Source organism: Gracilinanus agilis, chromosome 4 (assembly GCF_016433145.1).
Source record: "Gracilinanus agilis isolate LMUSP501 chromosome 4, AgileGrace, whole genome shotgun sequence".
Lineage (NCBI taxonomy): Eukaryota > Metazoa > Chordata > Mammalia > Didelphimorphia > Didelphidae > Gracilinanus > Gracilinanus agilis.
This window is the reverse complement of record NC_058133.1, coordinates 223,839,154-223,865,051: the sequence shown is the minus strand read 5'-3', so window position 1 is coordinate 223,865,051 and position 25,898 is coordinate 223,839,154. Positions and strand designations below refer to the sequence as shown.

The 25,898-nt window shown below is 36.3% G+C and overlaps 1 protein-coding gene across 3 annotated transcripts in view; it reads right to left on the bottom strand.

The window, feature by feature from the left end:
* The window catches only part of PITPNC1 (phosphatidylinositol transfer protein cytoplasmic 1), a 440,717-nt gene that overhangs the window by 176,882 nt on the left and 237,937 nt on the right, over window positions 1-25,898 (bottom strand). For all 3 annotated transcript variants that reach the window (XM_044676341.1, XM_044676342.1, XM_044676343.1), the window contains one exon: window positions 5,207-5,278. In XM_044676341.1, coding sequence (XP_044532276.1) covers window positions 5,207-5,278 — 72 coding nt within the window. The remainder of the gene's footprint in view (window positions 1-5,206; window positions 5,279-25,898) is intronic.

Genomic DNA, 25,898 nt, shown 5'->3' with positions numbered 1-25,898 from the left:
GTAAAACATTAGGAAAGTTATATTGCATATTAATTTTTAAAATATAAAAATCTTATAATTACTATTAAAATGTGCAATAAAATATTTAAAAACCATAAATATGTATTTAAAACATTTAAATTTAAATTTACTTCTTAATATGTTAAATTGTTTCTATCTAAAAACAAGGGCCACCATTAAATGTCATAGTATTTACCATAGGCTTTTCCAATAAGATCAGGGACAAGGGGCAACTAGGTGCTCAATGGATAGAAAGACGGAACTGGAAATGGGAGATCCTGGTTTCAAATCTGACCTCAGACACTTTCTAGTTATTTGTCCCTGAGCAAGTCACTTAATCCCCATTGTCTAGTTCTTACCACTCTTCTGCCTTGGAACTAATACTTATTAAGTATTAATAATTAATAAGATGGAAGGTAAGGATTTAAAAAAAGGTAAGCAATAAAGATTTTAAAAAGATATGGGTAATCATTATCTATTATGTAATATGGTTGTAGAAATGCTAAGTATTATAATAAGATAAGGTGATATCAATGAAGTTTTTCCCTAGGCAGAGGAAAAAACAATTGTTGCTATTTGCAGATGATAGGATAGTAACTTATTTCAAGACTTTAGAGATTTATTCACAAACTAACTAAAACAATAATTTCATGAAAGCAACAGGATATAAAATAAAATCAAAAAGATAATTAGCCTTGTAGCATGTTACCAATAAAACCCAATAAAACAGGACAGGAAAAGATTCAACTGAAAATAATTATAGAATGTATAAAACAATGGGGAATTAAAACACAATTAGGACTTAAAAGAATATAGTCTTTATAGAAATAAAGGAAGACTAAAAAATTAAAGAGAAAGTAATTGCTGAGGTTTGGACTATGTTAATATAATTAAATGAAAATATTATTTAAATTATAGTATTTGATAAACCCCAAAATACCAACCACTAGAGTAAGTAACTCAGCATGGGGAAGTAGGTAGCAAAACAGATAGAGCACACAGGCTTGTAGTTAGGAAGACCTGAACTGATGTCTTACTTCAGGCACTTGCTTAGCTATGTTGACCCTCTGGAAGTCATCTAACCCTTTTGTGCCCTCGTTTCTTCATCTTTAAATGGGGGTAATAATAATACCTACTTCTCATCACAGTGCTTGATACACAGGAAGAACTACAAAAATATTAGCTATTATTATTTGACAAAAACTTCTGGAAGAACTGGAAAGTAGGTTAGAAATTAGTCAGCAGCAATTTGTACCATAAATCACAAAAAATTATCAAAGCACACATGATAGAAATATAAACAGTCACCTCATAAAGAAATTATAGGGGAAGTGAAGAAAATACTGTTTATAACTCTGGATAAGAGAAGAATTCTTTATGAAATAAACTGATTATAAAAAATAAAATGAATAACTTTAATTACATAAAATTGAAAAGTTTTTGGAAAGGAAAATTTACACAGTTATAATTAAAAGAGGTTAGAAAAAAACTTCAATGGAAATTCCTTTGATAAAGCACTTATGAAATTTTCATGAGTTGGAAAATGGACCAACATGAACATTTGCATTTGACAAAGGTCAGATAATGAAAAATATATATGAAAACATAAATCTTCAAAGTTATTTCTTTATATTGCATGCCCTTTAATTCAGCTATACCACTACTGAGTTTGTACCCTAAAGAGAAAAAAAAAGTTTGTACAAAAACATTTATAGCTGTGGTTTTTTTGTGGTGGCAAAAAACTGGAAAATGAGGGGGTTTCCCTCAATTGGGGAACAGCTGAACAAATTGTGGTATATGATGGTGATGGAATACTATTGTGTTATAAGAAATGATGAACTATTTGATTTCTATATATAAACTGGAAAGACCTCCATGAACTGATGCAGAATGAAATAAGCAAAACCAAGAGAACACTGTACACTGAAACACTGTAGAATGATCAAATGTAATAGATTCTGCTACTAATAGCAATGCAATGATCAAGAACAATCCTGTGGAACTTATGAAAAAGAATGCTATCCACATCGCAAGAAAGAACTATGGGAGTAGAATCGCAGAAGAAAAACATATGATTTATCATTTGGTTATATGGGTATATGATTTGGGGTTGTGTTTTTTAAAAGACTGCTGCATTACAAATATGAATAATATGGAAATGTTTTGAGTAATAAGATATATATATAAACCAGTGGAATTGCTCATCAGTTCCAGAAGAGGGGATGGAAGAGGGGAAGGAGAGAACATGAATCATGTAACCATGGAAAAACATTCTAAAAAAATAAAATAAAATAATGTGAAAAAAAAAGATACAGATATGTTATATCCAGTTGCTGATTGGACATCTTTTCCTGATCTGTACCCACTGGTACTTCAAATTCCACATTAAAATAAAAAAAATAATAAAATGTATATGTCATTTTAAAAAAGATTTCTTTATACCCTTATAACTAAAAACTAAATAAATGAACTCAATAAATAAATTTATAACTAAATGCACTAAATTTTACAAGGTTAGTATCAAAATTGCTTTGCTTGTCCATTTCCCTCCTTCCTCAATGCTTACCCCTCTCTTCTGGGTATTTTTAAATGTTTTATTTATACTCTTGTTTTCTATCATGATTGCTACCACCAGTCTTGGAGTAATAGCTGTTTATTTTTTTGTTTTCAAAAAACTTGCATTTTATCTACCAACTCAATGATTTTTTTGCTTTTGCTTATCTCTTCTTTGATTTTCAAAATTTCTATTTCAGTGTTCAGTTTGAGTTTTAGAAAAAAATATGTTGCCCTTATAGTTGTTTCAAATCCAGTTCACTTATCTGTTCTTCTTTTTTTTATTCTTGAAAGTGTTTAGAGACACAAAATTTCTACTAAGGACTGCTACATATGCATCTCAAAAGTTTGAGTAAATACTTACATAGTTATGGACTCCTTTAATGAAATTATTTATTGTTTCTATAATTTGTTCTCCAAGCTATTAATTCACTAGGGTTAAATATATTTTCAATAAGTACAGCCTGATTAGGAAATGCTATTCCAGAGATGAAAATGCTTCAGGCTCCCATGAAGGTGCTAAGGGGTAAAAAGGAGATACTAGATTTATTGCCTTGGGGATTTGCAGCAGGGCTCCTTGGGTTCCAGCATAAGCCTGTGCTTGAACAGCCAAAGAGGCTCTTTCAAAGTTCTGGCCCCTTTTTTTGTGGAAAATATCTACCTGTACTTATAATCTCCAGTTCCACATGCTTCTTATAAGTTCCCCTTCTCCACTTTCAAACATCTTCTACTTAATCCTTCAGGAAATGGGTTCCTTTTTAAATCTGTTTCCTCAATTCAATGAAATAATCCCCAGAAGCATGTTCCTACCACTCTTTATCTTCCTGAGTTGTTTCCTTTCTGATTCACTTAAGAGCCTCATAAAGGAATCATCATTTGGTGTGGCCACATTTTACAGTTTGTTTAACACCTCCTTATCTAGTCCCTTTTCTGTGAGTAGGTTTGTGAAATGCCAACTCTTATATAGCAACCTTTTCAATGAGAGACATCAGCAAATTTTGCTTTAACAGTTAAGATTCTTTAAAAGGTGAGAATCATACATTAGGTTCTGAGCTATGTATATTCAGTATAAGTACCATCAATCTAGAGAAAATACAGTATTTCACACTATAAAATTCCAAACTTAACGAACACAAAACAGGCATTTCCATATACAGTATGTTTTTATTAGAAACATTACCAACTCTGATTAAAAAACTATTAAAGATGTCTGAGGCAGAAAAGTCCCACATAACCAACAAAATTTATTGGAGATGGCAAAAATCTAGAAATATTAATTTCTAGTGGGAGAATGGCTGAATGAACAGCAATATGTAAATGTACTTATTATTAATATGTGACAAGAAATGGCAAAAGGCAGAGATTCAAAGAAACCTGGTAAAATTTGTATGAACTAATGAAGAGCAAAAAAAGTAGAATTAAAAGGATATACACACAACTAATGCATTCAATTAAATGAAACCAGGACCATGGTAACAGCAATATGGTAGGATGATTAACTGTAAAAGACTTAGCTTCTCTCAGCAACACAATGATCCAGGAGAGTTCTGAAGGGCTTATGACTTAAGAATGCTATCTATCTTCAGAGAAAGAGTTGTTGGAATCAGATGCAGATCAAACCATATTGTTTTCCTCATTAGTTTATTTATAGTTTTATTTCGGGGTTTTGGTTTTTTATGAATATTCTCTTACATCAACCAATATGGAAGTATGTTTTGCATGATAATAATGATAATACATGTGTAACTCAGATCAACTTGTTTCTCATCTCTGAGAGTGAAGAGGAAAGGAAGGGAGGGAAACAATTTGCATCCTATAATTTCAGAAAATTGTTGTATGTTGAAAATTGTTATTATATGTAATTGGGAAAATAAAATATCTTTGAGTAAATGAAACCAGCACTAAAAAATATCCATGTACTTGGCAAATGGTAGGAGCTTAATAAATGTTAGTTGATTGACTGAACTGAGATTAAGGGAAATCACCAATCTTGTTTCCAGAGGAGGGAAGAATACTTCTGTTTGCTTGGTAGAGTTGAGAAGGATTACAGGTGTCAAATGTTGCATGTGTAGTCAGATGTGATTGGGGACAATGATTTCCTTAACTGTTTGTTTGATTTTTATATGTAAGGTAAGGTCCTAGGGAAGTGATAGTAGTGTAAAAGCATCTATAAACATTTTATTAAAGGAAAATTGACTCCATTCTCTTGCCTCCCCAAAGACTGGCTAATCTGTTTCAAATAACTAAGCAGGGTCAGGAAGTCTTGCCTCTACATCCTTCTTCTCTCCCCCCAGGAAAAAATCCCCCACCTCTAACTCTCAAAAACTTTCTAAAAAGGCAGCAACAAAGCAGCCTAAAGAAAGTTGCTAGAAATGAAAAGAAACAAAATCTTCACAGGGTAATTAATAATTCTAGAAAGAAATCCTAAAGAAGGTAATTCTTTAGATAAATACTGTTCCAAAGGTCAGCTCCTACAACCTGAACCTCTCTTGACTACAAAAAAACTAAAAGCTGCCTGTAATGTTGGCTGTAGTCCTGTTCTGTTTCTGGCTGCATTGCATTCAGGGTCTGCCCAAGCAGGATGTAGTAATGTGATTTTCAAAGTCTCTTCCAGGGATTAGCATGTATAGTCAGATCAGAAAATAATACTCACGCTATTGTTGCTTCCTTTGTTGTCCTCATACTTGGTTTCTATATGAATGGAGAATTTTGGCAAAAATGAGCACTGTAGAAGAAAGAATTTCCATTAGTTAAAGGTCACCATCCATCCATATGCTTAATGTATCATGGATACATTAGCTACCCACCTGACTATCTAGTGAGCAGCAAGAGCAGTAAGAGAAACAAATAATAGCTAAAATTCAAGGCTTCTACAACACAATAACCCACCCCAGTTCCAAAGAACTCATGATGAAACATGTCATCCAACTACAGACAGAGAAAAGATGAACTCAAAGTACATATGGAAGCATTTTTTTTTTCCAGGCAAAGCTGGGGGAAACATGACTAATGAGGAAATTTGTTTTGCATGATTATACATACTTGCAATAGATTTCATTTTTCTTACCTTCTTATTGGTTGGATATGGGATAAGAAAAGAGAGAATTTGGGACTGGAAAAAAAGGTACTAAAAAATTAACAAGTTTTAGAAATAAAGTTTTCTTATGATGAGAATTAAGTTGTAATTCATTTTAAAGTATGTGTTTAAAAACACACACACACACACACACACACACACACACACACACACAGCCCAAATTTAAGGCATCTGGTCCCATCTCTTTATATTACAGGTAAGGAAACTAAAGTCCAAACAGTTTGAGTTACCAGCTCATGATCATGCTGGTAGTAAAGTAGATGATCTGGGGTTCAAACCCCAGAGCTTCTTTACAAAGAAACTAAGTAGGAGAGAAATTTGCCAAACCTCATAACTTCTGAGAAAGGTCCAGTCATAGGATCAGTGACCTTGTTTGAGCAGAGCATAGAAAGAATTGCTAACTAACTTGAGACTAGCATTTGAGACAATTGGTGAAGCGAGCCAAAATTTATCTGAGACAAATATTTTTTCGAATCAAATATACTTTAGTGTCACACTCCTTTTTTTGTTTTTTTACAAGGTGACCTAGAGAAATGGAATCTATTCTGGGTTGCCTGACCTTGTACAACAACTTCTGGAGCCCTCCAGACACAGAACCAGTTCTAGACTTGGGGCTCAATCCTATCTCCTTAATACACTGAATTGATAATATAAAGTAATCTTTATGTACATCTTAGGGGCAGTCCTATGCAAGTTTCATTCATCTTAATCCACAGATGTAGGAGCCAAGGTACCTTGAGAACAATTTCTTGACTCACTTCGATAAAGCCTCTCTCAAGCTGGCACTAAGCCTAGCATTAACTCTCTAGGTCAATGAGGTGAGGTTTCTTTACCACAGATGTGTCTGCAGTTTTCTTAATGGGAAAGAACACCCTTAAAAAAATGCTGCAGATGCAAGAGAAGGTAGGAAAAACTGGACTAGTTAAAATTCTAAGAGGTTGGGACAGAATGGAAGAAAAAGGTGAGGCATCTTAAGTGGCTCCCAATGTCTGAGAAGACACCAGCTTCACCTTGATTACTCATTTCTAAGTGACTATCACCTCATTCCCATGCCAACTATGATGTCAGTGTCCTTGAACATGCTATTAATATTCTTCCTGATATCACATGCATGTGCACATTTCTGCATTCATCTATTTTAATCTAAGTAAAATTAATTGTGCCAGAGAAAAAATGAAAACAATTAATCCTGATAATTGCATTTATAAAGAATGATACACTGCAATTATCCATTAACCTCTTCTTTGCTGACTCCTGGGAAATGTTTCATACATCTAAGATGGGTTCTCAGCAGCTGCTTAGCTTAGCTTACACACAACTCCAGGGAGTTTTAAAAGGGAGAAATAAAAGGCAGGAAGTGATTCTGGCTTCTTGAGTCACTTAACAAAACAGGGCATCTCGGAGTACTATGGTGATGTTTTTCTGTTAGAGGAACTCAGGTTCCACAACATCTGTTGAGCAACCCTGTTAAAAGTTACAAGCTTTTATAGAGAGATGGTGGTTGCTTATCTCTCATGCCAAAGAGGCTATAGAGAAGAGTGAATTGAGGGCTAGCTTTAGAGGAAGGAAAAACTGGTCAAGTCTTATTTACATTAGTTGAGGCCTGGCCCTGAGAAATTAGAGAATTGCTTATGGTACCAGGGCCAGGTTCTCTGTTTAAAGTCCTTCCAAACTAGTAGAACTGGCCTTAATCTTTGCTCCAAGAAGCAAAGGTCACCCTTGTACCACAGTGAGCCACTGGAGTAAGAGTTTCAAGGAGATGGAATTAAACAAACAAACTAAAAAATACAGACTCCCAGGTTAAGAAGAGTTTTTAATTTTCAGAGCTACTAAGAGGGAGGGATAAGATGAGTCTCATCTATATATCTCTCCTCCATTTTGTAGCTAAATTCCTGGAGAAAGTCATCTTCAGTTGGTGTCTCTCCTTCCTTTCCTTTCACTCTCTTAACTCTGCTGTCTGGCTTCTGATCTCATTACTCAATTGAACCTGCTCTCTCCAAAGTTACCAGTGATTTCTTGTCTAATGACCTTTTCCCAATCCTCATCTTTCTTGAACTCTCTGAGGCCTTCAACACTGTCAACCTCCTCTTCTCGAAGATACTCTCTTCTCTCTTTGTTTTTATGACACTATCTCTCCTATTTCTCCTAACTGATCTTTATCAGTCTCCTTAAACTGGATTTTCATTTGGGTCATTCCCAGTGTCGGTGGATGCCTCCCAAGGGTTTATCCCTGACTTTCTTCTCTTCTCCCGGTATACTATTTTGATTGGTGACCTCATTAGCTCACTTAGATTCAGTTATTATCTCTGTGCAGATGATGTTCAAATTTAAGTTATCTAGCCCTTCCTCTCTCCTTACTTCCAATCTCAAATCTTCAACTATCTCTTGACATCTAGAACTGGATGTAGACATCTTAAGCTAACATGTACAAAACTGAATTTGTTAACTTTGCCCTCAAACCTTCCTTTCTTTCTAATTTGTCTGTACTGTCAATACTTCCAGGTCCTTAGATTTACAATCCCAGTGCCCACCAATATCTAGTCAGTTGCAACTGCCAACTATCTTTTCTACCCTCCCTCTTCTCTTCCTCTGATGTTGCCACTAATGCTGTGGAGGCACTTATTTTTTCACAATTACACTATTGCAATAGCTTTCTGGTTGGCCTCCCTGCCTCAAATCTCTTCCCACTTCAGTCTATCTCCTACTTTCAGTCAGTGACCTTCTTAAAGTGCAGGTCCTTGACTCCCACTCAATAAACTCCACTGGTTCCCCACTGCTTCTAGAATCAACTATAAAATATAAATTATAAAACATAAAATCTTCTGTTTGGCTTTTAAAGTCCTTCATAAACTGGCCAGTTCTTACTTTTCCAGTTTTCGTATGCCTTATTCTGCTCTATGTACTCTATGCTCCATTGACACTGGCTTCCTTCATTTCTCAACTCTGAATTTGCACTCACTATCCCTCATACCTGGAACTTTCTCCTTCCTTACCATTACCTCCTGATTTCCTTCAAGTCTCATCTAAAATCCCATTTTATTCAAGGAACTTTTCTTGGTCCTTCCTAACATCAGTTAATGCTTTCTCTTTGAGATAATCTCCAATTTACTCAGTATTTATCTTGTTTGTACATAATTGTTTGTTTTATCTCCCATATTAGACTGTGAGCTCTTAAGAGTTTAGGGGCTGTTATAGGCTTTTCTTTGCTTTTGCCTTTCTTCCCTAGGGTTTTAGTGCCTGGGACACAGAAGGTGCTTAATGAATGTTTGCTGGTTTAACTTAATATGGTTTCCACAAGCACGTTGATTGTTCCTCTGATACTGCAAGAGGGAAAGAGGGCAGTCAGATTCCTGGAGTGTCATATTATTAGGTAGTAATAATGATGATGACAATGATGATAATGTGAATTCAAGCCTAATAGGATAAATAAAGACTCATTAACAAAAAGGGGCCCCCAAATGATGGCTTTGTTGGTTTTTGGTTTTGGTTTTTTTTGGCCACAGTAATTCATAAAGAACATCAAATAGGGCTGAGACTATGAGGTGTTAATGGCTTTATTTTCTTATTGTAAAGTGAGGGTCTAAATTGTAACCTTGAGAAAAGAAATCTAGTCTATTAGCTGACAAACTATTTAGTGCTTATTTACAAGGTGGTATTGAAGGAGTACAGCATGACTTTTAGCAGCACCAGCTGTAGGCATTAGCAGGAACGACAGGCAAGGAAGCCCAACTGGTTCTTTCCAGGGCACTGGGATAATGGCCAAGTCACAGAACAGATTCTAGGCTCCTTCAGACTTGCTTACTCTGACTCACCAACCTGCTCTGCTGGCTGAGGAAATTTTCACAATGTGACAGGTGCCAGGAGACAATCCTTCTGCTTTTCTGCTTTCTAAATGACTGTATTTCCTTATTATGTAAAGACACTCCTTACTCATTCCCTTTACCTGTCCCCCCTACTTCCCACAGGGCAACAATGCACAAGGAAACCTGAGAACTGTGGAGTCCTGTGGCCTTTTCCCTTCTAGGAACTCACATTTTTAGTTGGCTTCAATAGAGAAAATGAGGAACAATTTCAGTTGCGTAAGTGGCAATCCATCAAAATGAATGGTTAGGAGGTTCCGGGTTAAGATGGCAGCAGAGTAAAAAGCAGCTGCTTGACTTCTCCTAACCCACGCATATAGGACTCCTCAAGAAGACATAAAAACAAATCCAGAGGAAAGAAGGGACCCCACAACAGGGTGCAGCATCGGAGGTATGTGGAAACGCGGCATTTCCATGCTATAAAGGGGTGAAACAGCTCCCACGAAAACACCAGCGGAGCAACCCTCTCCCCCACCCCACACCACCTACCCCTCCAAAGCCAGCGCACGGGAGTCATAGCAGGTTTGGGGCACCCATTGGGTCATTGGCAGCTCACCAGGGCTTGTTCCTGGGAGCAGCAAGACTTGGGACCCCACCCCCCCGCCCCGGGAGGAAGGAACTCGTGGACTCTGAGCGCAAACCCTGAGCCCAGACCCTGAGCCCAGGCGCAGGTGAAGGGGCTGACACAGGCTCCGGCTAAGGCACGGATTAAAGCTCGGACTGGGGCGAAGACGAAGGGGCTGATCCTGAGTGCAGAAGCGGACCTTGAGTGCGGACCCAGTGCAGAGAGGTGCTTGACTGTGGAAGCAGCTCCCTGAGACTGTTAAAGGAACTTCAGGCAAAAGAACAAGCAAGGAGACCACCAGGAGGCTTGTCCCAAAACAACTAGACCTGAGACCTCAGGAATCTCTAAAGAGCCACAAACAGATCCTGGGTACAAGCATAAAGCTGAGAGGGAACTCAGCTTAATATGGCAAGCCATCAGGAAAACCAGAAGAGAAAGATGAAGAAGAAAAAACCTTTAACACTTGACAACTTTTACACAGAAAAAATCCAGACAACAGAGGAAACAGTAGAGGAGAACAAACAATCCAAACCTTTCCAAAACAATGAAAACGGGTCACAAGGTCTTGAAGAGTTCAGATCTGAGATCATGAGAAAGATGGAAGAGATCTGGCAAGAAAATAACAGTTTAAAAGGCAGAATTTCACAATTGGAAAGTGAGACAAGTAAATCAAAGACCAGAAATGACCAGATTGGAAAGGAAAACCGAAAGATTGTAGCCGAAAACCAGTCTCTAAAGGCTAGAATTGGGCAATTAGAAAAAGATACCCCCAAATCAAAAGAATTAATAAGCAAATTGGAGACCAAAATCAAACAGCTGGAAAACAGATCAGACCAAACTGAAAAGGAAAATCAAAACCTTATAGCAGAAAACCAGTCTCTAAAGACAAGAATTGGGCAAGTAGAAGCCAATGATCTATCAAGACAGCAAGAGCAAATAAAACAAAGTCAAAAGACTGATAAAATAGAAGGAAACATGAAATATCTCAATGAGAAACTGATAGATCGAGAAAACCGGTCTAGAAGAGACAATCTGAAAATCACTGGTCTTCCTGAAAAACCATAAATTAATAGAAATTTGGACTCCATACTAAAAGAAATTATTCAGCAAAATTGCCCTGAAGTTCTACAACAAGAGGGCAATATAGACATTGAAAGGATCCATAGATCACCCTCTACACTAGACAATGAGAAGACAACCCCCCAGGAATATAATAGCTAAATTCAAGAGCTTCCAACTAAAAGAAAAAATATTACAAGAAGCCAGAAAGAGACAATTCAGATATCAAGGAGCACCAATCAGGATCACACAGGATCTGGCAGCCTCCACACTAAAAGACCGCAAGGCTTGGAATATGATATTCAGAAAGGCAAGAGAACTGGGTTTACAACCAAGGATCACATACCCATCAAAACTGACTATATTCTTCCAGGGGAAAGTTTGGGCATTCAACAAGATAGAAAATTTCCAAGCATTTGCACAGAAAACACCAGGACTAAATGGAAAATCCAACCACAAAAATCAAGAGAAACATGAAAAGGTAAATAAGAAACAGAAGGGAAAGTAAGAAAACTCATATTTTTAAAATTTGCCTCTTTAAGGGCTTCAATAAGATCTAATTATTGGTACTCCTATGTGGGGAAATGTTATGTATAATTCTCTGTAGTGAACTCTATTCACCATTATAACATTCACTATTATAATAATTAGAAGAATTATTCATAGGGAAAGGATGGAATACCAAATGGTCTAAGATGATATGGATGGGAGGGAAGAGGGGAGTGAATAGTGGAGGACACCAAAAGTATCTTGAAGGAATAAGAAAAATAGGATATTCTATTACACACAAAGAGGGCATGGGAAGGGGAAGGGATGAATACTATTATAAGAAGGAGAGGAAGAGAGCATTAAGAGGTAATATTTACACCTTACTCTCAGTGTAATTAACCCTGAGAGGGAACAATAGTTATATCCATTGGGATATAAAACTCTATCTAACCCTACTGAGAAAGTCAGAAGGGATAAACCAAGGGGAGCAGGGGAGTGGGGAGGTCAAAAAAGGGAGAGGAGAAGAAGGGGGAGGGAATTCATTAGGCCTTTAAAAATAAAAAGAGGGGAATAATAAGGGAGGGGGTAGAAAGGGAAGTTAATCAAGGGAGGGGATAAGGGATACCAGCTTAAAGCAAACCACTGGTTTAAAATGAAATAGTTAAAGAAGAAGGGATAGGAATAGGGGAGAATATGAAAATGTCAGCGAATGGACAACTGACAATTATAACTATGAATGTGAATGGGATGAACTCCCTCATAAAATGGAAGCAAATAGCAGAGTGGATTAGAAACCAAAATCCTACCATATGTTATCTACAAGAAACACATATGAAGCGGGTAGACATACACAAGTTTAAGGTTCAGGGCTTGAGCAAAATCTTTTGGGCTTCAAATGAGAAAAAAAAGGAAGGAGTGGTAATCATGATTTCTGATGAAGCCAAAGTAAAAATAGATATGATTAAAAAAGACAGGGAAGGTATTTACATCCTGATTAAAGGCAGTATAGACAATGAGGAAATAACACTGCTCAATATATATGCACCAAATGGCATAGCATCCAAATTTCTAAAGGAGAAACTTGTAGAGCTCAAGAAGGAAATAGATAGTAAAACCATACTAGTGGGAGATCTAAATATTCCTCTTTCAGATCTAGATAAATCAAACCAAAAAATAAATAAGAAAGAGGTAAGAGAGGTGAATGAATCCCTAGAAAAATTAGATTTAATTGATATGTGGAGAAAAATAAATAGGGACAAAAAGGAATATACCTTTTTTCAGCTGCACATGGTACATTCACAAAGATTGACCATGTAATAGGGCATAGAAACATTGCAAACAAATGCAAAAGAGCAGATATAATAAATGTAACCTTCTCAGACCACAATGCGATAAAAATAATAATGAGTAAGGGCACCTGGACAGGTAAATAAAAAACTAATTGGAAATTAAATAATATGATTCTCCAAAACCAGCTAGTCAAAGAAGAAATAGAAACAATCAACAATTTCATTGAAGAGAATGACAACAATGAGACATCCTACCAAACTCTGTGGGATGCAGCCAAGGCAGTACACAGGGGGAAATTTATATCGTTTGGTGCATATATTAACAAACTAGGGAGGGCAGAGATTAATGAATTGGGAATGCAACTTAAAAAATTAGAAAGCGAGCAAATTAAAAATCCCCAGATGGAAACTAAATTAGAAATACTAAAAATCAAGGGAGAAATTAATAAAATTGAAAGTAAAAGAACTATTGAATTAATAAATAAGACTAGAAGCTGGTATTTTGAAAGAACAGATAAAATAGACAAAGTACTGGTCAATCTAATAAGAAAAAGGAAAGAAGAAAACCAAATTGACAGTATCAAAGATGAAAAGGGAGACCTCACCTCTAATGAAGGGGAAATTAAGGCAATCATTAAAAACTATTTCACCCAATTATATGGCAATAAATATAGCAATCTAAGAGATATGGATGAATATTTACAAAAATATAAACTGCCTAGATTAACAGCAGAAGAAATAGAATACCTAAATAATCCCATATTAGAAAAAGAAATTGAACAAGCCATCAAAGAACTCCCTAAGAAAAAATCACCAGGGCCTGATGGATTCACAAGTGAATTCTATCAGACATTCAAAGAGCAACTAATCCCAATACTACACAAATTATTTGATATGATAAGCAAAGAAGGAGTACTACCAAATTCCTATTATGACACAAATATGGTACTGATTCCAAAGCCAGGTAGATCAAAAACAGAGAAAGGAAACTACAGACCAATCTCCCTAATGAACATAGATGCAAAAATCCTAAATAGAATACTAGCAAAGAGACTCCAGCAGGTTATCAAGAGGATCATCCACCATGATCAGGTGGGATTTATACCAGGAATGCAAGGATATTTCAACATTAGAAAAACTATCCACATAATTGACTATATCAACAAACTAACAAACAAAAATCACATGATTATCTCAATAGATGCTCAAAAAGCCTTTGACAAAATATAGCATCCATTCCTATTGAAAACACTGTTAAGTATAGGAATAGAAGGACCTTTCCTAAAAACAATAAACAGTATATACCTAAAACCATCAACAAGCATCATATGCAATGGGAATAAATTAGAAGCCTTTCCAATAAGATCAGGAGTGAAACAAGGATGCCCATTATCTCCTCTATTATTTAACATAGTACTAGAAACACTAGCAGTAGCAATTAGAGAAGAAAAAGGAATTGAGGGTATTAAAATAGGCAATGAGGAGACTAAGCTATCACTCTTTACAGATGATATGATGGTCTACTTAAAAAATCCTAGAGAATCAACTAAGAAGCTTGTAGAAAAAATCAACAATTTTAGCAAGGTTGCAGGATACAAAATAAATGCACATAAATCATCAGCATTTCTATATATTTCCAACACATTAGAGCAGCAAGAGGTAGAAAGAGAAACACTATTTAAAATCACCCTAGACAATATAAAATACTTAGGAATCTATCTACCAAAACAAAACACAGGAATTATACGAAAACAAGTACAAAACAGTTTCCAGACAATTAAAACTGGATCTAAACAATTGGAAAAACATTGATTGCTCATGGGTAGGATGAGCTAACATAATAAAAATGACCATTCTACCCAAATTAATTTACCTATTTAGCGCCATACCTATCAAACTACCAAAAATCTTTTTCACTGAATTAGGAAAAACTATAACAAAGTTCATTTGGAATAACAAAAGATCAAGAATATCAAGGGAAATAATGAAAAAAAATGTGAAGGAAGGGGGCCTAGCAGTACCAGATATTAAACTATACTATAAAGCAGCAGTCATTAAAACAATATGGTACTGGCTAAGAGACAGAAGGGAGGATCAGTGGAATAGACTTGTGGTAAGTGACATCAGCAAGACAGTCTATGACAATCCCAAAGAGCCCAATTTTGGGGACAAAAATCCACTATTTGACAAAAACTGTTGGGAAATTTGGAAAACAATATGGGAGAGATTAGGTTTAGATCAACATCTCACACCCTACACCAAGGTAAATTCAGAATGGGTGAATGACTTGAATATAAAGAGGCAAACTATAAATAAGTTAAGTGAACACAGAATAGTATACCTGTCAGATCTCTGGGAAAGGAAAGACTTTAAAACCAAGCAAGAGTTAGAGAAAATTACAAAATGTAAAATAAATTATTTTGATTATATAAAACTAAAAAGCTTTTGTACAAACCAAAACAATGTAGCTAAGATCAGAAGGGAAACAACAAATTGGGAAAAAATCTTTATAACAAAAAACTCTGACAAGGGTCTAATTACTCAAATATATAAGGAGTTAAATCAATTGTATAAAAAATCAAGCCATTCCCCAATTGATAAATGGGTAAGAGACATGTAAAAGTGAAATTTGGGAAATGTATCAAACTACATTTCCCGTGATCCAACGTGGTCCAACTGGTTTCCGTTTCCGGGTTTTTGGGCATGGGGAGGCCTATGTCTTGAGGCAGGGAAGAGTTTATAATCTCCTGGGTTAGGAGGGAGCTCTCTTTTTTGGCCAGCAGACTCAGGAGGGGACAGGAGACAATTATGGCTAGGCGGCAAGTTTTGAATGCTTACAAGCGCGTGGTCTAATAACTTTATCTATCAGCATGGCTTTAATTAAATTACTAATAATTATTATTATACCAGCCTTTATTATTTTTAATATTTATAGACATGAATAGGCAATTTTCAGGTAAAGAAATCAAAAGTATCAATAAGCACATGAGAAAGTGTTCTAAATCTCTAATAATTAGAGAAATGCAAATCAAAACAACTCTGAGGTATCACCTCACACCTAGCAGATTGGCTAAAATGAAAGAAGGGGAGAGTAATGAATGCTGGAGGGGATGTGGCAAAAGTGGGACATTAATGCATTGCTGGTGGAGCTGTGAACTGTTCCAACCATTCTGGCTGGCAATTTGGAATCATGTTCAAAGGGCTCTAAAAGAATGCCTGCCCTTTGATCCAGCCATACCATTGTTGGGTTTGTACCCCAAAGAGATCATAGATAAACAGACTTGCACGAAAATATTTATAGCCGTGCTTTTTGTGGTGGCAAAAAACTGGAAAAAGAGGGTATGCCCTTCAATTGGGGAATGGCTGAACAAACTGTGATATATGCTGGTGATGGAATACTATTGTGCTCAAAGGAATAATAAACTGGAGGAATTCCATGTGAATTGGAAAGACCTCCAGGAACTGATGCAGAGTGAAAGGAGCAGAGCCAGAAGAACATTGTACACAGAGACTGATATACTATGGTAAAATCGAATGTAATGGACTTCTGTACCAGCAACAATGCAATGACCCAGGACAATTCTGAGGGATTTATGGAAAAGATGCTGCCCACATTCAGAGGAAGGACTGCAGGAGAGGAAACACAGAAGAAAATCAACTGCTTGAATACATGGGATGATGAGGACATGACAGGGGATCGAAAGTACCACACCAATGCAACTATCAACAATTTGGAAATAGGTCTTGATTAATGACACATGTTAAAACCAGTGGAAATGCATATTGGCCAGGGGAGGGGGGCGTTCGGGGGGGTGAAGGGGAAAGTAAGAGCATAAATCTTGTAACCATGTTAAATTTTCTAAAATATAAATATTAATAAATGTTTAAAATTTAAAAAAAAATGAATGGTTGGGTACACCTTCACTCCTTTCCCAGCTCTGATTTCATCACTACAGTTCCAAAGTCTTCTTACCCTATTAAATCATTCCATCTCTATCTTCCACTTCTCTAAGAAAGGGCTAAGGCCAAGCAGGCTTCCTCTTTTAGCTCTCTCAGTTCCTGACATCCCTCTTGATTCTCCCTTTAAAGCACCCTTTTATACATTGTCTTCCCTCATTGGATTTAAACTCCTTAAGGGCAGTAACTGTCTTTTCTTTTTTGCTTGCATTTGAATTCCTAGTGCTAAAAACATACACTAAGGATGCCAACAATGTGCCAGGCCCTAAACAAAGGGTTGGGCATACAAAAAAGAAACAAAAGACAGTCCCTGCCCTCAAGAAGCTTACAGTCTAATGAGAAAGACAAAATGCAAACAAAATACAAGTATCCTTTCCACAATGCATGTAGCAGTTTCAATATATCATGGGTCAGAATAAGAAATTAAATAGGAATTTTGGAAGAGTTTTGCAGAAGCTGCAGACAACACACAAAGGCCTGCAGATGACACAGAAGATGTTTAGAAACTCAGAAATAGGCAAACTATATGTATAATGTTGTATAATATCAATATATTTTATTTTTAAAGACACAAAATCTTTTTTAAAGTTAAAATAAGTACAACATTAAAGTTTGTGAAAGGAATTCAAAAGCTGAAAAATTTTGTGTGGATTTTCCACATCCCGGGGGGTGCTGTTCCCCTAACTTCAGAGATGTGGAAGGGATACCTTCTATATACTTTGCACTAAATTATTGACTACATGCTATACTATATACTATACAAAGCAAGCTACAGACAGGATAAACAAGACATAATTAAAAGAGTTTACCTCTTTTACTGAAATTAAGAGGAGTGAGGGACCACTTCCTGTAGAAGGTGAGATTTTAATAAATTCTTGCTGCCTTGGACTGGATGACCACATATAATATGCACCTTCTATAACAAGGACCAAGTAGATCAAAAATAGGTAAGTCTCCGAGCAGAGCAAGGTAAAGGCCATGGGAAGAAGCGGGAGGGTAGAAGAGATTGAGTTTTCTCTAGAGCTCTAGGAAGGGATGGATATGTGACTTCAGCCCATTCAAGAGTTCTCTGGCCCAAACAGAGGACTCTCTCCTATACTGAACTAATAATTCCAGGTACAAATTCCTCTTTTCAGCTCACGATCTTTTTTTCTTATTTTCCCAATTCAAAGACCAGCTGAGCAGGAAAGCAAAGGGGAAAAATCTACTTTTCTACTATGAGTTCACTGTTTGGTCCTTTGGGATGAGGCCATGTAGAAAAAAAAGGGAAAGAATGGAAGATCCTATTAACATATCTTTATCTTATTCACACTGGGCAATGGACAGAGAGAACACTTAATAAATATTGTTTGAACAGGGTTCTCTTATTCTTAACTCATTATCTAAGTAGACAAAAAGCAGAAGAACTTGATAACCTCCTCATTAGTTTCTGTTCCATCTGTTCCCCAAAGACCCAAATTCTTTTCTATCTCTAGCAGCTAAGCAAGATGGCTTCGCTACTCTAAGCCCAATAAACTTGAGCAAAACCCTATGGTAGTGTTATCATATGGTACCTGCAAAATCCCTGACAACTAAACTGAGTATGCAGGGAGACGGCTCTTGTTCAGGGAAGGTTTATCAGTATTTAGTTGGGTTTTTTGAGGGTACTCGTATGTTTGGGGGTGGGGTGGGGGATGCAGGATTTGCAGTAAGGAAGGAACAATGCCAGGAAAGGCAAGAGAGATGCCTGGAACTCTTCTGAGAATAATTACTCTACCTAAACTCCTGCATCCTCAGTTTCAGTTTCGGGAAATGAAAGCAGCCTATGCAAAATGCACTAGCCAGGTTGAATTTTTCAATTCAGGACAAACCATCCTTTGGAAAATGAAAGGTCTATTTTTAGCACAATGATTGATTAGAGTTGCCATGCCAATAAGGAACACTTATGAGAACGCAATTAAATGCAAGTAAGCCAAAGCCTTAAAGTGACAGGGTCAAAAGCATATAGGATTTCATGACTTTATGGATAGTGCCAAAAGCAATTTTTGCAGAGACTATATGTCTGAAGCCAGGAGAGGAGTGATGATAACTGACAAAGATTAAGATTCTGAAAGACTGACAGGTGGGAGACCAATATTTTTGAATCAAAAGAAATATCAGAGTTGCTAATCTATGGATTTTAATAGAACTTTTGATTATCATTCACTATTATTAGCAGCTAAGATTCAGTAGATAGAGTGCTGGACCTGGAGTCAGGAAGACATGAAGTCAAATTTGACTGAAGACCCTTAAGAGCTCTGTGTCCTTGGCCAAGTCATTTAACTTCCTCTTTGCCTCAGTTTTCTGTAGAATGGGAATAATACCAGCACCTGCCTTGCAAGATTGTTGTAAGGATCAAATGATGCCATAATTGTAAAGTGCATGGCACAGTATCTGGCACAAAGTAAGTACTATATAAATATTGGCTTTCATTAGCTGTTGGTGGTATAGTAGATAGAGGGCTGGGTCTGGAGTGCAGAAAACCTGAGTTCAAATCTGGCCTTAGACATGGTCTACCTGTGTGACCTTGGGTAGGTCACTTAACTTCTTTTTCAGTTTCCTCAACTGCAAAATAATAATGTCCCCTGAGGACCAAATGAGGTAATATTTGTAAAAGGTTCAACATAGTGCCTGGCACATAGGGGGTGCTTACTAACTGCTTCTTTACCTCTTTTCCTCCTGATATTCCAATAGTAGGACTTCTAAAGAGTGATTATCATTCACTATCATCAGTTGCTATGTGACTAACTGGACAGAGTTCTAGATCTGGAGTCAAAAAGAAACTTCCTAGGTATGTGATCCTAGTTCCTTAACTTCTGTCTGCCTCAGTTCTATCCTCTGTAAAATGTGGGTAATAATAGGATCTACCTCCCAGGGTTGTTATTAGGATCAAATGAGGTAATATTTATAAGGTGCTTTGCAAAACTTAAAGCAGTATAAAAATGCTAGCTATTATCAATTTCAGTACAATAAAAAATATTAATTAATCTCCCAGACTATCCTATTGTATCCTAGTTAAAGTTAGCTAATTCAACATAGGCTCAAGAGGTTACCACATAAAATTGAACAATCTTAAAGTAGATGGAAAAATCTACAAACTTCTAAGGCTCAGATTCTTTTGTATCATCCCCACTTAAAAAAATAAACCACACACAGTCTTCTACCTCTAGTTAGTACCACTCCTTTCCAGTCATAGATCCTTTACCAACCAAGGGTTCTAAACCATTTTTTATGTGTTTCAAGGACCCATTTGGGCCATCTGGTGAAGCTTTTCGGAATCATGTTTTTAAATGTATAAAATACTTGGAATTATTTTTAAAAAACTCAAGTGTATTTAAATAAAGACATTATTCTCTTCCCCACCTCCCCTCCAATCCAAGTTCATTAATTCCTTGAAATAGATCTGTGGATCCCTTGAATGTCCAAGGACTTCAGGCTGAGAATTCCCACTTTAAACCAAATAAATAGGTAAGAATTCTATCTCTTCCATAAGATGATGGTTAAATTACTTAAATTTCTTTGGGTCTCATTTTTACCTTATTTGTGAAATAAGGGTGTTGGATACTAGGCACCTTTCAGGTCTAATTATATGATCCCACAATTTCAAACTGTGGCTTTGCAAAATCCATGAGCATCTACTGTAATTTTAAGAGATGCCACTAGATTCTAAAAAAGCAAAGCAAAGCAAAGATAGACCTATTCATTTTAATTTACCTTAATTTAAGTAATAAACATATTCTAGGGAGCACTTTACAGAGAAGTATGGGGGCGAGGATGTTGTGAAATTTAACAAAAATAGTGTTACAATTATCAAAAGGTTGGGAATTACTTCTTTCAACCATAACATGAAAACTGCCAAAAGATTTCTATTGTTATCCATTTAATTATCATAGATCAGAGCTAAAAGCAATCTTGAAGACTATCTAGTCCAGGGGTTCCTAACCTGATATCAAAGAACCCTTTGTGCATCCTGGAGAGATTTCAGGAGGTCTGTGAATTGGACAGGAAAAAAGAAATTACATCTTTATTTTTAGTAATCTCTAACTGCAAGGTAGTATGTTATTTAATTATATAAAAAAGCATTATTATTAGAAGGGGGACATAAGATTCACCAATTTCCTAAAGGGAATTGTGACACTTGAAAAAAATTATGAACCCTTGATCTAGTCTAATCTCTTCAATTTTATAATTTTACAACTGAGGCCCAAGGAGTTAAAATGACTTCTCCAACATGTCTAGGGAATTAAAAGTGATTTTCCCAATAACACACAGTAAGTGAATGGCAAAGCCAGGACTAAAACCCAGATATTCTGACTCTGACTTTTCCCAGACTCTCCAGTAAGGATCGTTTTCTTTATTTAAAAAACAAACAAAGAAACAAACCCTTACCTTCTGTCTTAGTAACAATTCTAAGACAGAAGAGTGGCAAGGACTGGGGTAGGGATCATTTTCTCTTGGTGACCCCCTTGCTAGGCAGTTAGTCTGATAATGACCCTCCAGGCATGACTGCTTCATTAGTAGCTGATCTCTAGCAGTCTAACCCAGCTAATTCTTCCAGTACCTGAAAAACAACATGGCATTTCCAAAAGGACCTTAGAGCCCTAGACATTGTGAACAAACATACATACATACATAAACATATGTGTGTAGGGGTAAAGGAATAAACTGATTCAATAAATAAATAAATATGGAATATTTAAAGCCTTTTTTTCTCTCAGAATTTTCCCTTTTGTCTTTAGGTTCTGAAACTCAGCATTGTCATCTTATTCCCAATTGGCCCTCTGAAACATCATTTCCATATGGCCAATAAATCTTAAACACTCAAAAGATTGAATTGGTCTTATAATTGAGTGCTCACAAAGTTAACAGTGTTACTCTGGTATAAAATTTCAAAAATAGAAAAGTAATTATGATATTACGTATACTTCAAGGCCATAAGGGGACTTTTTTGTTTGAGATGAGATCATCGATAATAATCAGATTTTCAAATGCCTCAACCTTTTCCACTGTCATGAGGCCTGCTTGTGGAATATCATACTGTGCCAGAGAAAACCAAGAGGGGGTGGGAGTGGGGAAGAGAGTTGGGATTTAAGCTGTGTACTTTCTATGTGAAAGACTTGGAAAGGAAGGGTTTAAGGAAGGTGGTTGAGGAATCACAGCAAAAATTTCTTCTGGGAAACTAGGCACTTGAGCTGCTAAAGAAAATGAGTGGATTGAACCAAGAGTTATTTGATTTGGGGGCTAGACTTATGATGACCTTGTTTTATGGAACCCACAAATGTCTTAGAAGTTGCACCCATTGTATCTAGACCTCTCTCAGGTAATCCAGCCCCAGACTGGAATCCTCCTTCCCTTGTCTCCATATAAGCCAATCAATTGTCCTCCCTGTCCCTTATTCCCCATATAAGACTCCAAGTTTTTTAGCTTATTGGAAAATCTCCTTTTGAGATGCTTTTTCCCAGAGACATTGTTCCCAGAGTCCCAGAGCTTTGTCTTTGTGTGGTATTGAGTACTTGACTCTGTGTAGTGGTGGATCAGAGAGCATTGTCTTCCTCATCTTGATTAAAGATTTGTTTTTCAAAGATGACACTTACTATGTAATTGGATGATGGAACAGGCCAGTGCTCCCACTAGCCTGGGAGCAAAGGAAAACCCAATTTCAAATCTTACCTCATGTACTTCCTTGCTATGTGACCTTGAGTAAATCACTTAACTTCTCTCAGCTTCTATTTACTTATTTATAAAATGGGGATAATAAACTCATGTACTTGATAAGGTTGTTGTGAGTATAAAAATGAAGTAATTTTTTTTACATGTAAAGCCATACAAAGCATATTTACATATTAGCCATGTTACAAAAAGAAAACAGAAAATTTAAAAAAAAAACAAGAAGAATAAAGGAAGTAAAAGAGATATGCTTTCATTTACATTAAGAATTTATGTTTTCCTCTTTATTGAGACTAGTGTAAAAAGAGGCAATGGACAAGCTTGACCTTATAGATTATTTTCACCATTCAGTTCTTACCTTTCCCCTCCCTTGCCCAAGAGCAAGGAAAAAAGAGATTTGTTTCCCATGCAGAATCTACATGCCAGTTTCCTAAAAGATATATAAGAGAGAGATCCCCAAAGTCTCGGAGAGCACAAAAAAATTGAGGAGAGGCAACTGGACAAAAGAGACTTGATCAGACCTCCATATTTCTTCTGAACTCTGATTGGCTTGTGGTTTGATGTATTCTCTATAATATCACAAGAAAATTATATATATATATATATATATGGTAGAACAAATAAAGTAATGGCAAGGCAGCTGGAAAGGACTGATGGGGAGAACAGGACAGGGTGAAAAGAGTAATCAAAATGGGGGAAAAAAGTGAGAAAGAAATAAAGGGCACACACACAACACATACCTCTCATACAGTAATGTGTGAGTAATGAAGTCAAAGTTTAACTAGAAATATGACAGAGAAGAAAGGAAAGGGAAGGAAGATCAAAGAGAGGGATGTATTGGAAGGAGAGTTGGAGATGAGCAGAAAAAATAGCTGTTTGTGCATTAGTAAACAGTGAGATGAATGTCAACTACTTAGCTGCCTCTCACCAGACTGAATCCAACACAGATGCTTCTGGTCACTCATTAAATCATTCTCTGATGGAGACTCTTCTTGTTCTCAGACATGCTGTGTGATAGCAGTTTATTGGACAAGGAAGGACAAGAGGGGCAGAGAGCTGAACACATGAATGAAAGTACGTGTTTTCTAAATGGGTGGTGATTTGCTCCTAGTGTCTAGTCTATAAAAACCAAGAGCAAACACAGAAAACAGGCTCATACAGAACCCAACTCAGTTTGTCAAAGACAAAAACAAACTGAGGATGCTTGTGAATCCTGACAGCTATACAAGGCAGGGCCAGAGGCCAATTTAAAGAGACAGAACAACCATTGTCAAGTGAAATAGAAGCTTTCCCAGATAGGAAGGCTTCATTCCAGGTCACTTTTTTTCCTTGTTGGGATAAACTGAAGAAACCACCCTCTTAATCCAATTAGATCAATTGATTCATTAAAAAATAAATAAATTGCATCACAAATATCCACTAACAATGCTCATATCAAATTAGTGTTTAAATTGGCTGAAAATCTTGCAACAATTAAACACATGATAATGTCAATGAATAGGAACATCTATCAGGCATTTCACTTTCATAAAATTTATAAGGCAGTACAATTTTACAATTAAAAATTGGCACTTGATTGCACCTTAGAATATTCATGAGTATCTGCAAATAATTTTATTTTACTTTCTTCCTTTTCTCTCTTTTCTCTTTTCTTCAATATCCCTCCCTTTGTTTTCTTTTCTTTTCTTTTCTTTTTTTTTTTTAAGCCTTAACTTCAGTCTTAGAATGAATACTATCTCTGAGTCTGGCTCTCTATCCACTTAGCCACCTGTCTGCCTCCCCTCCCCACTTTAAAAAAAAGAAATTTATCCCATCAGTCTGGATAGCTACGTGGGACAGAGAATAGAGTGACAGGTGAGTCAGGAAGATCTGAGTTCAATTCTGGCCTCAGACACTTACTAGCCTTGTGAGTCTGGGCAAGTCACTTAAACCTGCTTGCCTCAGTTTCCTCATCTGTAAAATGAGATGGATAAGGAAATGGCAAACTACGTCAATACCTTTGCCAAGAAAACTCCAAATGGGGCTACATGGATTTGGACACTTGAAAAAACTGAATAGCAACGTCCTACAAATCCTTTCAGTTCATAAAATTGGGTCATCACAAACTACCCCTTTTTAAACCTTGAATAAATAACAAAAGTTAACTTGGATTTTCTATCCTGCAAATGAAAAACAGGGAAAGAAGAGAGATCTTCTGTTCTATCACCTCAGTTGATCGAAAAACAGTAATTTCATCCCCAAGGAACATTTCCTTTAACAAACACTTTTCCCTGATGAACATCAAATCTATTTTCAAGCAAGTGTTAGGGATTTGTGTTAAAAATCCAAAATGATTTTTAAAATGATCTTTAAAGTCAAAGTACTATTTTTCTCTGTTCAATTTAAAAATGGCTGGGTAAGTTTTCTTGGAAGTATAAATAAAGGCTTCAGAAATGCCAAAGTAAGTTAAAATGAGAGAATTTGAATAAAGAGCTTGCCAAAACTAATCCTTCAACACACTGGATTGGAGGACGAAGCAGACCATCACTCAAGCATCAATAAGCTACAAAGCATCCATCTATGGATAGGATGAGTTATGACTGGCCAATGGACTGCTCTTCTAAACAAATCGGAATACAGGGGCTCATTGTCATCTGAATACATTTGTCTTGATTTAGTAAGGGTGCCTGAGCTACTTGATACAATCATGAAACAACAACAGAAGAAAAGACATCAACAGTGTTTATTGTGACATCAAACAGTGGTTTGATGATACATCACTGGATCATTTTTTGTTCCTAAAAATACTTCAAAGGACAAATTTCTCCTAAAAGTCTTCCTCTTTGGGTAAAAGCAAGCAACCTTTATTTGGAGGCCTCTTTGTAACACTGATATCAATTGTGAATAAATGTTTAGAGCAGGAGTCCTTAATCTGGAACTTGGGAAATTGTTTCTCTAATAGTCTACACACAGTATTTTAATATCATTAGTTTTCTTTGCAATTTGGTGTATATATCTTATTTTATTTTATGTTTTGAAGAAATTCTTCTGAGAAGGAGTCTGAAGGTTTCACCAGAGTGCCAAAGGGGACTCATGACACACAAGAAATTGTGATTTGATAGAATCATAGGTTTAGAGCTCAAAGAGAAAACTGTAGTTGTCTAGTCCAGCTCCATTATTTTAAATGATCATCCCTCTGGAATCCTTAGTCATGCTAGAAAATGTGACTTTGTCAAGGAATTTTATACGCAAAAAGGTACTAAATAATGCAAGTCCTTTAACCCAACTACACTACTACTACAGGTCTAAACCCAAAAGAGATCAAAGAGGAAACAACCATATATATATATATATATATATATATA